Here is a 15,690-nt window from a genome sequence, read left to right as displayed (position 1 = left end):
CTGCTGAAATTCTAACAGTGTGGACATTAAGGCCCATATTTATACTTTTTGACGCAAAACTGCGCTAACGCAGTTTTGCGTCAAAAAAATGAGCACCGGCTAACGCCATTCTGAAGCACCATGCGGGCGCCGTATTTAATCAATGACGTTAGCCGGCGTTAGCCGCTGGCGCTGCCTGGTGTGCGTGGAAAAAAACGACGTACACCAGGCAGCGCCGGCGTAGGGGGATATGGGGCTTGGGCGTCAAAAAATGGGGCAAGTCAGGTTGAGGCAAATTTTTCGCCTCAACCCGATTTGCGCCATTTTTTCCGACTCCCAACCCCCATAGAAATGACTCCTGTCTTAGCAAAGACAGGAGTCATGCCCCCTTGCCCAATGGGGACTTCTGTCCCCTGGGCATGGTCATTGGGCATAGTGGCATGTAGGGGGGCACAAATCAGGCCCCCCTATGCCACAAAAAAATAAAAAAAAAAAACTTACCTGAACTTACCTTAATGTCCCTGGGATGGGTCCCTCCAGCCTTGGGTGTCCTCCTGGGGTGGGCAGGGGTGACAGGGGGTGTCCCTGGGGGCATGGGAGGGCACCTCTGGGCTCCTTCAGAGCCCACAGGTCCCTTAACGCCTGCCTTTTGCAGGCGCAAAAAAACGGCGCAAAAGCGGCCGTACGTCATTTTTTTGGACCCGCCCACTCCCGGGCGTGATTTTTGCCCGGGAGTGTAAATACGGCACACATGCCTCAGAGTCAATTTTTTAGACGTGAACGCCTACCTTGCATATCATTAACGCAAAGTAGGTGTCCACGCTAAAAAATGACGCAGACTCCATGGACTTTGGCGCTAGACGCGTCTAACGCAAGAGTATAAATATGGAGTTAGTTTTGCGTCGGAATTGCGTAAAAAAAAACGATGCAATTCCGGCGCAAACAGAGTATAAATATGCCCCTAAATGAATGTGGAAAGTTCCAGGAGCATCTGTATCTTCTGAACACATCATCAGAAACCCAATTAATAATCTGTCTCATGGAGCATGCTTGCAACATGAAGAGATTCTCCTATCCCACAGAACACTAATGAACAGATCAGCCTTGAGTTTCTTTTTTCCAGATGCTGATAGAATGGGACATACACTAAATTATCCAGTCCATGGCAAGGTCTTGTTGCTCGGTCTTTCTGTCTCTAATACACAAACCTCCTTTTACTAGCTTAAGCAACAAAAAATGTGCATCTGCAAAGGAAAAATACATAAAGCACAGAAAAACATTTTACATATTTAAATGAAAGCCTACTCAGGCTAACTTAGCAAAACACCATTAGTAAGCATGGTTAAACATTTGATTATAACTGTAGGCATAATATTAGGATAAATGTAAAACATGATCAATCAATACATGGTTACACATGCTTTTTAATATTGCAAGATGTCATTATGCAAATGGGAATGGGAACAACCAATTTCATGTTAAAGCAAAACATTAGAACTCACGTACAACTAAAACCTCTAAATTCTACAGTAATTTAAGTTTTAATAATACAGTTTGATGCTTCACTTTACATTATTAAGGTTAAGGCACATAGTATATATGTTGATTACATTGTCAAGTTACTTTTATAACGCACCGGTGTGCAGGCGGAATTATGCTGTGCCACAGGTTATTCTTGTTGTATATCTGTTTTCATGCGAATTAGCACTATTTCTACATCCCTGCATATTTGTTCATGCTCTCTAATTTTTAGTGCAATGTTTCAATTCTTATTCTAGAACGCAATCAAGTGTTTAATTTGAACAGATTTGAAGCCTTACCATTTTATTGAACCTTCAAGAGATCTCATTTAAAATGAGAGGGAGGGTCGTAGAGCATTACTGAGTTGCACAAATTGAGGCAAGACTTTTCAGAGTCTTAACCAACATATCAGGATAATACTACCAGTCAAAAAGCTGTGAAGTACACCCATTATCATAATTTAGAGCGCCCAGTGCTCACTTTATGCAATTTAGCATGTGTTCTAGAATAGCAGTTTTGGTGCTCACTTTATGTCATGCCGGGCTGGATCACAAAACATTTTTGAGGGGCATGATTTCATGTCCTTGATGGTAAGTTAAGGCAGTGCTCGGTTACCCCCGGTTTTATGGAAACAAGTTTCTGGGGGTAGTGTGTGAGAAGAGTGTTTGTGAATATGTGGTCTGAGGCATTTTGTTGTATTGGTCATCTTATGGGCTGCTTTTTGTGCTGTTTTGCTTTTGGATTGAATTACTTCATTTTGTTGCACTGTAGTTGTTCTATTGCATTCTCATTTTACTGTTTTGTTGTGCTGTGCCATGTTATGTTATTGTTGTGTGATGTTGTTGTTTTATATTCTGTCTTTTAATTTAGAGGTGTCAACAAATACTACTGCATTTCCAGTCAAAAGCACACATTCCTTTTACGTTCCTAAGAATAACAACCATTTGTCACTATCTAGATGGTAAAATAACGCTGCTTGAGCTCTTCGGCTATGTAGGACACCAGTCATTTGAAAACTGTGCAAAGACCTGTCTCATATTATCCCCTTTTGTGATAAAGCTCACAACCCTAGTGTGCATTTCCAGGGCCTGTAAGAATTAAGGCTAAGGGGAATATTTATACTCTGTTTGCACCTAATTAGCAACATTTTTTTTTTTTTTTTTACTCTAATTCAGTGCAAAACTAACTCCATATTTATACTTTGGCTCTAGACCCGTCTAGTGCCAAATTTATGGAGTTGAAGTCATTTTTTGGACGTGGAAACCTACCTTGCCTTAATGAGATGCAAGGTAGGCGTTCCAGTGCAAAAAATGACTCTATGGCCTTAACGCCATATTTATACTCCCGTGCAAAAATGGTGCACAACACCTGGACCAGGGCAGGCATTAGGGGACCTGTGGGCCTATTTCCATAGTGGAACACCATGGAATAAGCCCTGAGGTGCCCTTCCCAGGCCCCAGGGACACCCCCACCGACACCAGAGAGACTGCGGAGGATGAGGGACCCAATCCCAGGTAAGTACAGGTAAGTATTTTATTTTATTTTTTAAAGTGCCGTAGGGGGCCCTGAATTGGACCCCCATACATGGCACAGGGTGCAATGAGCATGCCCAGGGGACCCAGATCCCCTGTGCTGTCCAGTGTGGTGGTGGGCATGACTCCTGTCTTTTCTAAGACAGGAGTCATGTGGCATGGATGGTTTTGCTTCAGAAAATGACTCTAGGCAGGTTAGAGTCATTCTTTTTACTCTAACCTGCCTAATGTAATTTTTTGGTGCAAAACCCCCTTCTTCCATACCCCCAGCCCCTCCCGACTAAGGTCATTTTTTTTTTCACTAGCCTACCCTTTGCACCGGCTTGCACCATTCCATAAATATGGTGCCAGCCGGTGCTAAACGTTTTGGTGCAAAACTGCCTTAGAGCAGTTTTGCCCCAAAAAGTATAAATCAGGGCCTAAGTTTTTGGAGAGAATTTTATTCCATAGTTCAGCTGCATTTATCAACAAAACAGCCAAGACCTTTCTCCACTTTATATGTCTGCACCTATTATGTTTTAAATACCTATTAAAAAAAAATATCAGATAAGATCCAGGCTTGATGCAATTGCACTTTTATCTAATATGTGATTTCTTGATGTGGCAGTGTGAATTGCACGTTTCCTACTTTCGATTAGGCAGGGATTTCTGACATTGGATTTTGAAAAAATGTTTTAAAGTGTATGTATTAACTGTTTTTAGAAGAGAGAGACAGCCATGTCTTCTTAATTGGTAGTAGTTAGTGTAACTCCCTTGGTAGTAACAGAAGTGCATCTCCTTCTCACCCACGATCAGCCTGACATATCAGTGCACAGCATGTCAGGCAAAATATCCAAGAGTAGCAGACCTGACAAAGACGTACAAATGGCATACAGTAAACAAGACAATAATATATATTTGACATGAGTAGTTATTTCCATGTTCCAGACAATTAAAATGATTAATTCAAAACACAGAATATAATTGCGCATTTACTTTGTAGTGCAGAGCTCGTACCTAATACACGGAAATCTGCTTGGACAGTGTAAGCAGTAATGTGAAGAGTATGTAGTGGCCTTATACATTAGCAATGAATTGATTAATATAGAACAAGTAACCACAATAGTTTCACGTCATCACCTCCACAGAAATAGATCCAGCATCAATGATGTCTCAGTGAGTGGGATAAAAAAAGTTGCATGACTACATGTCTAGCTACATACCTTATACGTTCAAGGAAGTACTTAAGTGAGACTCTTAGCACACAAACTGCACTTTGCCTCGACTCACCTTCAATAAATCCTATAACCATAAAGGTAGCGCTTTGGAAGGCTAGTGTCTCTTGTGTCCTTAAACTCTTCAAGTGCCTTCCTGTGGATGCAGGTGGTGGCATTGGACACTCATGTTTTGTATTCATAATGCCCTAATCACAATAATCATGCTATAAACCAGGATAAAGTATGATTTTATAATTTTTCCTAGTGGGCTCCTGTTTCACAGCATGTCTGGATGGCTCACATTTTGGAGAGACCATCAATGGCCCTGTGACGCTCTCCCGGGAAAACCCTCATTTTTTTCAGTATGCACACACTTAAAAAGTCACAAATTCTGCCTTTCAGGTTTCAGACATAATTGACACGGTTACCTATTTTCCATGCATAAGTTAGACTTACACTCAGGAACAGATGATCCATAAGATGTCAAAATTGGTGACACTACTGATTGGCATATTTAACAAGTTCCTAGTATATGCTACTAGTCCCTAGTATATGGTACCAAAAGTGTGCCCAGGGCCTGAAAGTTAAATGTTACTAGTAGACTGCAGCACATACTGTGCCACCCCGCCATGCATGGTTGTGTCATCAATAATTTAATTGCAAAATTTGCAGTGATATTATCAATTGTGTCATGTGGGGATCCCATTACCCGTGACCAAATCATAAATATTAAAGGGATGGGAGTGTGTAGCCCACATCTTCAACCTTTAATAGACTCTGAGGACACCATCCCTGGGGCCTAATTCCAATAAAAAAGGGAGGGAGGACATGTGACCCTCCCCAAGCATTAGTAGGGCCAGGAACCTCCTTCCCTGGGGCCGGATTTCAGGGAGAAGGGGAGGGGAGCCTTTTTTGGCCCCGGGAACACCATCCCTGGGGCTCTACTAATTATAGGTAGGTACCCTGATGCCCATCTGGGGCACCCACCTAGCAAGAAGTTGGGGGCTGTGGGGGAAGCCCCATAGCTTCCGCAGGCCAAGCCAGCTCCCCACATTGTGCAGGAGCCGACATTGCTTCTGCCGGGAGGGAGCAGCTCTTTTTGCCTGCTCCCTCCGTGCAGGAGCAATATGAAACAAAAGTCTGCTCCCACCCGACAGGAGCATTTTAAAATCTCGAGATGGCTTCCCTGCCTGTGCTGCTGCAAGCAGGTAAGGCATGTTTGCTCCAGCCCAGCAGGAAATTTAAAAATGCTCCTGCAGGGCTAGAGCAAACACATGTTTCCTTGATGTGGGCAGGAAAACTACTCTGTCCTGTAGGTGGGCTCTCTGGAGCAGAATATTATGGCTGGCCTCGTGTGGATGGGGTCTCTGGGGTCTTAACAGGCTCAGGGAGGGAGCAATCTGGACCCCTTTTTTAAAATGTAAGTTTGGCCCCAGGGGATGCGGTCCCTATGACCTTTTAAGGCTTCGGGAGGGATGACACGCCACCACCCTCCCTTTTTTATGAATTTGGCTCTGTAGGATTGGGGGGGTGCACCCCCCTCCACAAACCTCCCATCCCCTGGGACATATCCCACACCAGGGGAGTTGTTGAAAGCAAACATGGGAACCTGATTGCTTTTTTTTAATGCTACTGTGTATTCACAATTGTCCATGAATTTGCTGGAACATTTAAAAAACAAAGTTTTTAGCCCTAGGATCAGGGTATCCTTACTCTGACCCCTCATGTCTTTTTTAACTATTTTTGTGAATTTCCTTGGATTTTTTAGTTTAAAATGTTATGTTCACCGTGCACAGTTATGTCATTAAGGATGTCATTTCAGATGTCTTCTGTGATGTTATCAAGGATATCCTAAAACATGTCCTGAGTAATGTAGTATATGTTGTCAAGTCAAGTCAATTCGAAGTCAAGTGCCCTAAGTTATATTTACTTCAGTTAACCATAAACTGATGAAGTATATTTTCTCTTTGAGTTTAAAATGGCATTTGTTAACTGACATTTTCACCTACCTATAATGTATAATTTAACCTTTGATTTTAGTGAATTACTAAGGTTATTTTAAAAGTGAAGTAAGGTATTACCATGTGTAACTATAACGTCATATGAACCTTTGTTTTTTTCAGTCAATTTCTGTGTTTTTTTTTTCACTTGAAGTAAGATTTTATTACTATAACCAACTCTCCCAACCCTCCTCAGCGCATGGGCCTGTCAGACTGCTTCATTTGTCGTATGTTCCCTGGGTACTCCCTCAGTACTCCCTCATTAGTACTGTGTTGTTAGATAAGTGTCTATGAATTTTGAAGCTTAATTGTTCTCAAACAGATGAATGATTTTCACCAAGTTACAAAATTCATGTTTTCTGGGTGAAGATCTATCTGCCAAATTTGGTGTAATTCCATTTAGTCATTTTTGCTGTAAAGTCGTCTAAAGTTCCTACGGAAATTGCATTGGAAAAATGTGGTTTGGGACACCCTCCTTTTCTCTGGCCCTGCTGAAAGGATCACTCTGAAACTTTCTAGGAAGAAGGCGGATGAACCTTCTTCCTGGAAAGTTTTGTGAAGATTTCTCAAACAGTGTCAAAGTTATTAGCAAATCAAAAAATATCCATTTCCTGTGTCTTACGGCAACTCAGTCCTAACTATAATTTCACAGTTGCGATTTATAGAGATAACAAATATGTTTAAAATATATAACTGCAGTTCAAACGTCATCTTCTAGAATAGCAAAATGAACAAGCAAAAAATACTTTTTGCTGCCTCATAGATTTGCATACTATTACTTTAGACAGCAAAGCAACTCTGCTTACAATAAGGAGGTCTTCTAAATGTGATTTTACCATACTTCACAAATGTAATCTCTTGCATTCTGGCTTTGGTTAAGTAACATTATTAAAAGAAGTAAACTTGAAAAAAAGTGCCATAAACCATATATGCAGATGAACAGAGTATATATTTATTATTGTTATTGAAGGTGTGGAATGGCATCATGACGAACTTGAGAAGGACAAGTTGGAGCTAAGGGTGATAGTTTACAGCCTGACTTGTGTAGATTAGTTTAATAAGGATACATACCCACCTCTAGAAGCATTAGAGACACATTCACTCACTAAAGTATACACATGCATTCACACATGATAAGTGCACCAATGTAGACATGCACAACATGCACAAACACACCCTCTTTAAATGATAAATAAGTCCTTGTGCACAGACATGCACACACACAACCTCATTCACACAACAAATGGTGAATAGGTGTATGTACTTACAGATACCTGTGTGCATACTCATGCACACATATTTCAAATATTAATTTTACATAGGCATATTGCCACCCTCTAAATAATAAGGCCACACACATTCACATAGAAACATATATGTGCACACGCATACAAACCAAATTTGAAAGAAGGAAGAGCACAAGAAGCACACACAGTCACAAATCACACATGCATACACAGTGTAGATAATAAATGTAAGAAACAGATGCACAAACATGCTCACACCCTCCAAATACCAAATAAGTGTGTGTAGACAGACTCATAATTGCTTACTGACATTTTGTGAATGATAAATAGTGCCAAAAGTTCTAACTGGTGTCTCTAATTTGCTCATTTACCATAGACTGTGCCCAAGGTTCTCCATCATCACCAGTGCCTAGCCCTACCCCTGGGCAAGATGGGGCCTGCAAACGAAAGACTGTTGACCCAAGGTAAGAGTCTACTTAATGCTTCGCTTCAGGAAAAAAGTGTACATGAATAACCAGGGACCTACTTGACTTCCCCTTTTTTAATTGATTTAGAAAAAACTTACATAGGAACTCGCGAAAGGGAATGCAGGAGAAAGAGGCCAATAGATTTTCATCGAGTAGCAGGTATGGCTAAAGAAAAATAACAAATGCTCCAAACCTGTGGACTTGTCATGCAATGCTTTCCATCCAAGTTAGGTATAAAATGACTCAATATTTATCCCCTTGTTGTTTTTCTATTTTAAAGATTCTGACATAACTCCAAACAAAATAATGTACTAAGTGTGGCATGGTGGTGGTATTGGATTCAAAAGAGTGCAGCACTGGAAAAATGTTAAAGTTGTAATATGCAAAGTCCACATTTTAAACAAATAGACCAGTGGAAATAGGGTTTGCATAGTTAATTCATGGAGGGGAAAATAGTTGCTAAAATTGTCATTTAAAGAATAATAAGCAGTGCAGTTTAAAAAAAATCATTTTTTAGCATTGAGGTGAGATCCAGATCCATCTCTCCACTGAGCTCTCTAGGCCTAGTGTAATATTTAGTATTTTACCCCAAAAGACACATTATGATAAATATATGGTATATCCACCTCTTTCCACTGCCTTCTCAAACTGCACTCCTCATGGAATTGGCATTGTCTAATCCAGCAATTCACACCTTTGATCCCCTGAGTTCTGCGTTCTTTGGTCACCCCCCTGGAGCACAGACAAGAAGAACAAGAGCCCATTGTTGTCAACGTCCGATTGTAATCCTCACAAGCTGGAATAGAAATGCACTCTAGTGCTGTCAGTATCATCAGATTTTTCGTAACTTCATTTTTTGTGCAAACACTCGTTCTTGGTCTATATCTCCAGGGTGGGCATACATTTTGTTAGACTTGGCATCCTTGGTGTGGTCTCCCCTAACTTTTTGCCCCTGTTTCCCAGGTTGTTGTGTGCTGGACTGTTTTTGCTGCTTTTGTTACTATGGGAACTTCACCACTGTTATCCAGTGCTAAAGTGTAATTGCTCCTATGTAAAATGTATGTGTAATTGGGTTTCCATGATTGGCATGTTTGATTTACTGGTATGTCCCTAGTACAGTGCACTAGAGGTGCCCAGGGCCTGTAAATCAAATGGTACTAGTGGGCCTGCAGCACTGGTTGTGCCACCCACATTAGTAGCTCTGTAAACATAGCTCAGACCTGCCACTGCAATGCCTATGAGTGCAGTTTTAACTGCCAATTCGACTTAGCAAGTGTACCCACTTGCCAGGCCTAAACTTTCCCTTTTCTTACATGTAAGACACCCCTAAGGTATAGTCCCATGGGCAGGGTGCAGTGTATGTTTAAGGTTGGACATATACTAGTGTGATTTTATATGTCCTGGCAGTGAAATACTGCCAAATTCGTTTTTCACTTTTGCAAGGCCTATCTCTCTCATAGATTAACATGAGGCTGCCTTTAAATGTTATTAAAGCATAGATTCCCTTTGGGAGCAGATAGACAAGTGGAGTTTGGGGTCTCTGAACTCACAATTTAAAAATACATCTTTCAGTGAAGTTGGTTTTGAGATTGTGTGTTTGAAAATGCCACTTTTAGAAAGTAGCCATTTTCTTGCTTTAACCATTGTGTGACTCTGCCTGTGTGTGGATTCCCTGTCTGGGTTAGTTTGACAGTTGGGGTGTTTGCACATCTCTCTAGACAGTGACACAAAGGGAGCTGGGGTGTAGCCTGCATATCCAGATGAGCCATATGTGCTAGGAGGGAGGGGAGAAGTTGTCACTCATACCTGAAAGGGCTGTGCCTGCCCTCACACAATGCAGTCTCCAACCCCGCTGGTGTGTGTCTGGGGCCTGGCCTGAGCAAGGCAGGATCTCACAAACAAGAGAGACGTTCCTTTGAAGTAGGCCTATTTCAAAGGCAGAAAGGGGTATAAGAAGAGCAGCCAAAACCCCTGAAAATTAGATCACTTCTTGAATCAAGAGGAACCTCTGCCAAGGAGAAGAGCTGAGGAGAAGTGTTACCCTGCCTGTGACTGTGCTTTGCGGAGCTATCCTGCAGTTGCTGCTTCTGCCCGTGAAAGGGGACAAAGACTGGACTTTGTTGTGCATTCCTGCTTGTGAAGACTCTCCAAGGGCTTGAACTGAGCTTACCTCCTGTTGTTGAAGTCTCAGGGCCATCAAAGACTTCCCCTGCCTGCACCTGGACTCTCCGCTGAGACTCCTGCCCTGCCAAGTGGTGCCCTATCCAGTTCCTGGGCCCTTGAAAGGTGAAGCTGGGAGTCAAAGACTGAAAATCCATGCACAGACCGCCGTGCTGGGACATTTTCAATGCACCTTCCGTGACGTAGCTGAAGCCAATGCTCCACCTGCATCGCAACCGGAAGATCAGAGCAATGCAGGTGGAGAAACGACATGGAATACCCGCTGAAGGAGGCTGATAAAGACGCAAACCCCATGCAGCGCGGTTCTGTGATACCGTGCAACCGGATTTTCAATGCAACATCGCTGGGTGCAGAAAAACAATGAAAAGCTTGCCCAGACCCCAGGTGCCTGTCCGGATCGATGCATCGCTCTATTGTGGGAGAGAAGAAACGACACACGCTGACCCGACCGATGGAGGAACAACACACGGGCTTGCTTGCGAGTGAGAATTCGATGCAACGCTGGCCTTTTCCGACGCACACTCGCCGTGCTGTGTTATTTTTACGCTACCCAGGTACTTTTGTACGGTAACAACATTCTCACTGTTTTCTAAATGATTTAAGACTCTTATTGTTTGAAATTTCATAACCTGACTTGCGCATGTTGGATTTTTGTTGTTTTGGTTTTGTTATGTTTAGATAAATATTCTCTATTTCTCTAAACTGGTGTTGTGTCATTTTGTAGTGTTTTCACTGAATTACTGTGTGTGTTGGTACAAATACTGTACACATTGCTTCTGATGTTAAGCCTACCTGCTCATGCCAAGCTACCAAGGGGGTGAGTGGGGGTTAACTGAAGATGATTCTCCTTTACCCTGACTAGAGTGAGGGTCCTTGCTTGGACAGAGGGTAACCTGACTGCCAACCAAAGACCCCATTTCTAACACATTTCAATCAGGTATTTGAGCACAATATGTGACTGATCCATGCTGTAGGGAGTTGCAACCATCCATCTTTTTGTTTGTTACCGATTTTTGTTTTTTATAGTTAGTGAAAATGGAAAAAGTTAGATATATAAATTTAAACATATATGCAGATAATGTCACTATACAGCTTTGGACCAATAGAGATGTGATGTAGTTGGAGGGCAGGGTCTGGAGCCATTCAGGTAGGAAATAAGATCTTTATTCCATTGAAGGGCAGACTTCTCCAGAAAATAGACATCAACATTCCATTCAACATCACATTCTCCCAGCATCCACATTCAACATTCTACAGCATTACCACTAGGCCTTTGCATACACAAAAAATATCACAATAGTACATCGTCCCCTTTCCTTACACACAGGACAACCAAGCATGCCACGCACTACAGGATGCAGTCCTTTCAGAACCAGCTGATGGGACTGTAGATGGTTATATAGGGGAGACAGAAGAATGTCTGTGTTTTGTGGGCATCAATCATTTTTAACATTTGACAGCTTTTGTGTTCACAATGTAGTGATTTCCTGATCATTTTGAAAGGAAGGTACTTGAAATGACAAGTGCATAAGCTACTATAGTATGTAAGACGAGTGATATATTCTTAGTGGTTCACCTAGTCTGATTTTCACCATCTTCTTTTGATATCCAGCCACATTGCTAGTATATTTTCAGGCTTCATTCCCAGTAGGAGGGAAAACAAGTTTTGACCCTGACAAAGGATGGTGTAGTAGTATTGCAGCTTCACTAAAAAGGGGCTATGAGAAGGACCAAAGGTCCTCCCAAGTAAAGGGTTGCATGAGCCATCTTGCTTAAGAGCTTTGTGGAAGGTTTTCAATTAACCAACAGAAAATGTTCTAAAAAAGGAGGTGTCTGCGCTGCAAGAAAGTAGGATTGTATGAAGGGGATTCTCCAGTCACTTGTCAGTGCAGAGGATAACATTGGCATTTCACCATCACCATCTCAGAACAATCCTAGCCTTCGAAAGAAACACCTAGAGGAAAGAAGACTGCCTGAAAGCAGTAGGAAAAAAGGCCCAAGGACTCCTGGCTGCGCTTAGCACTCAAGGACTTGAACTGTTCTCCAGTGGTAATGTTTTTGCCCTCCTTTTATCTTCTACAGGAACTCAAAAAACATTACTACTCCTAACCCTCTGTCCCCTTCCCTCCCCCGCAAGGACCAGCTGACCCATTCCCTCGTTTATGAAGGAGATAGCTGCTTTTCCTAGTTAGAAAGAGAAGCTTGTATAATAAGTGGTTTATATCTATGAGAGGAAGAGCCTTTTGACTCCACCCAAACTTTGTTCAGTGACCTTATCGGTCACCTCTTTGATTCAAATTTTTCCTTCTCTTATCTTATTCAGGCCCATACTTCTTTCTTGTTTCCTTGGTCAAATCACATAGTCAACCATTTCTCCTTGCAATCATAAAAATAAAAAGCCCTCCATCGCATTGGTCAATATTTGATGGGAGTAGGACAGGTTTAAATCAAATGACCTTATTGTGAATTATAATCAGCTTTACTCTTTCATCGACAAATTTGATTGGCAAGATACATTTTGTTTGTACATTAGTCTTATATAAACCTCTCCACTCCAAAAATGCTGATTGGCATCTACCAAAAACATAAAATATCCTTAGTTTATGGCTCAGTTTAGAACTATTAAACTGGAAGGCCACATAACTCAAAGGCAATGGCGCACAATTTGTAATCCTGAGTTGGGAGAAATATATAAAGCAGCCAGTGCAACTTTTAAACAAAAGATTAAAGAAGCTAAATATCTGTGGTTTTCAGCTGATCTTGAGAAGACCTCCTGTGTCTCAAAAAACTGTTTCATATAGTTGCAGAATTTCAAGCTCCCAGATGAGGAATCCAGCCTTCTCCATTGCTGTTCAATAATGTGGCTCATTTCTCCATGACAAAAGTATTGAAACTGAGGAAGTAAATTCCCAGGGAAATCTTTGAATTAAATTGGAGTCACTCCCATGAGCAGATATTTTCCCCAGGAGCTCATTTTCTTTGATTATTCTTTTATTTGATACAATGATCAGAAACGTATTATATTATACTTGCTAAATTAATAAAGCCTTTATTGTTGGGTCACTGTGAGTTATTCCTGAAACATTTCAAATGTTTGTTATCCAAGGAGATGTTCTTACCACTTGAAATCAATAATTGTACAGCCTTTTCTAAAACACCTTCTTTGGACTATTATGATTTACATAGTTCTCATCCAATTTGTCTACTACCATATTTGAGGAACATGTAAGAAAACAATGGTCTTGATTCAATTTCAGTCTTTTGACAGTTCCAGATTGTTATTAGATGTTTCCAAACTGGCTTTCAGACACATTCCAACACCCATCTTGGTTGTCCTTTCTACGTTCAATTACATTAGAGTGCTAGGGGATTCAGGACAGGATGGCTTTCTGACGCAGTGGGATGTTAACTACAGTCTTCAATATGATTGATCACAACATCCTTTTATCTACCTTTAGAAAAGTTGGCTTCTGAGATGTTGTGATCACATGGTCATTTGCTCATTCCATCCAATTAGAACACAAATAGAACACAACAGGCATACTTATCCCCTTTCGGCTTTACAGTAACTTTAACTGGCTCAACTCCCTTTATCAGACCTATTTCTTTTCCTGTTAAATCCCACACTTTCTCCTTAACCGTTCCCTGCAAATCAGGATAAAGCTCCTTTCCCCATGAACATTGGGAAAAATTCAATCAGAGGATATTCCTCATTTGTAGTTTCACCTTCTATCTCTTGGGTTTGGTCAGCTTCATCATCACTATTCGGCTGAATCTCAATTTCATTATTTGAACAAGTAATCGAACATTTGGTCTTACACAACAAGTCTCTTCCCAGTAGGGAACTCTTCCCAGTAGGACTTGAATCGCAGACTACAAATTTGTGCAGTCCCTGAAAGTTGCCAATTTTAACCTGAACTGGTTCTGTAATTGGGTTGGCCAAATACTGATTTGTCAATCGTACAATCTGAACTGTTTTACCTAAAAGGGGAAAGTCTGGAACTTCTGCACTTCTTATTATAGAGTGTTTATCTCCTGTGTCAACCAAGAATGAAACTCTGTGACCCATAACCTTTCCCTTCACATAGGGACCTATCTGATCTACTTCTAAGGAATTTGAAAGCACGCATGGCTCCACATCTGAACTGTCAGCTCATCCAGTCATCATTTATTTTATTCTCACTGTGTAACGGGGATTGGTGTACTGTGTTACGGGGATTGGTGTACTGTGTTATCACTTTTTTTAAGCCTCTGACCTGTGACCTGAGAAAGCATCATCTGTTGCTGTTCCATTGGGGCTTGAGGTTTTTGAATTTACTGTCTAGGTACCATGGGAAATTGCTGCTGCATTGGCTGCAACTAAGACATTTGTACATGTGGCATTTGCACCCGCTGCATGGTTTGAAAATTCTGCACTTGATTCACATTATTTTGAAAATTTTGATTAGGACCTCTCACTCTCAGTCCTCTCAAGTTCTGGAACAAATTGATGTTACTCTGCTGAACGACACCTTCCTGCACCATCATCGGCCACTCCCGTTTCCAACGTCCAATGGCTCTGCAAACGTGACATGGAAATAACTTTTTCATTCCCTGCACATCATTCTGAACCAATACAGTACCCAAGTCTGGACCATGATTCATATTACCTCCACGACCTCTACCTCTCATCTGGGGCTGAAACATAATATTTCCCTGCTGCTGCTGCGGTAACTGTTGTGGAAAATTCCCTTGCATGCCTGTCTGAGCAGCTTTAATATGCATCACCATCGCCTTCTCTTTCAGCTTTCGCTGCTTCAACTCAGTCTCATTACTACAGTACTTTGTATACTGCACCACCTCTTCAATCGGCTTTACTTGCTATCAACTCAAATGACTGTTAATCACCTGGCTAATTTCTGGTCTCAATCCTTCCACAAATCTCAACACAAAATGAATCATGTCTTTTGCCTCAATTGTCTCTGTACCACTGTAATGCTTGAACGTTTGTAACAATCTCTCATAATACCTATGAATCGACCTTTGCTTCCTTAGCTGTCGTGTCAATTCTCTGCCAATCAATATTCTTGGGCGAAATTCTCGTTGTCAAAAATTCAGTCACCTTATAGTAATATTTCATTATCTTGTGAGACGGTGCACCTGTATTCTTGTCTCTCTCTGGTTCGCTTGTTGGCCGATCTACACTCCTTCTATATTCTATCTACAGATCAGCTGGAACCACTATCTCTAGTAATGTGTTCAAGTCCTCCCACAAGCACTTTGCAAGTTTCACAAACCTGTCTGTCTGCTGATACCACTCTACTGGCTTGTCTCTCAGTTTTGGACAATCATTTATAAATGATAGATTGTCACTTATGTTCCAAGGGACAGGGATCAAATTTCCTCCTGGGACCTCTCTCATAAGTAAAATCTTCACTGGATCTTTATCCGGCTGCATATCTGCAGTTAGCTCCACAGAATCCCTTTTTCTTATGTCTCTTTTCTTCATCCATCTGCCTTCCCATTTGTCTAATGCTCCCCAAGTCTGGGCACTTTGAAGCAATACCATAAGGCGTGCCTTCATTCTG

At 41.5% G+C, this 15,690-nt stretch overlaps 1 protein-coding gene across 4 annotated transcripts in view; it reads left to right on the top strand.

Moving 5' to 3' along the window:
• Window positions 1-15,690, top strand: part of PPP1R9A (protein phosphatase 1 regulatory subunit 9A) — a 718,476-nt gene that overhangs the window by 617,979 nt on the left and 84,807 nt on the right. For all 4 annotated transcript variants that reach the window (XM_069211751.1, XM_069211753.1, XM_069211750.1 and 1 more), the window contains 2 exons: window positions 7,852-7,939; window positions 8,030-8,101. In XM_069211751.1, the coding sequence (XP_069067852.1) occupies window positions 7,852-7,939; window positions 8,030-8,101 (160 nt within the window). The remainder of the gene's footprint in view (window positions 1-7,851; window positions 7,940-8,029; window positions 8,102-15,690) is intronic.

The sequence above is a fragment of the Pleurodeles waltl genome, chromosome 10 (genome assembly GCF_031143425.1).
Source record: "Pleurodeles waltl isolate 20211129_DDA chromosome 10, aPleWal1.hap1.20221129, whole genome shotgun sequence".
NCBI classification, from domain to species: Eukaryota; Metazoa; Chordata; class Amphibia; order Caudata; family Salamandridae; genus Pleurodeles; species Pleurodeles waltl.
This window is presented reverse-complemented; position numbering and strand designations above follow the sequence as displayed.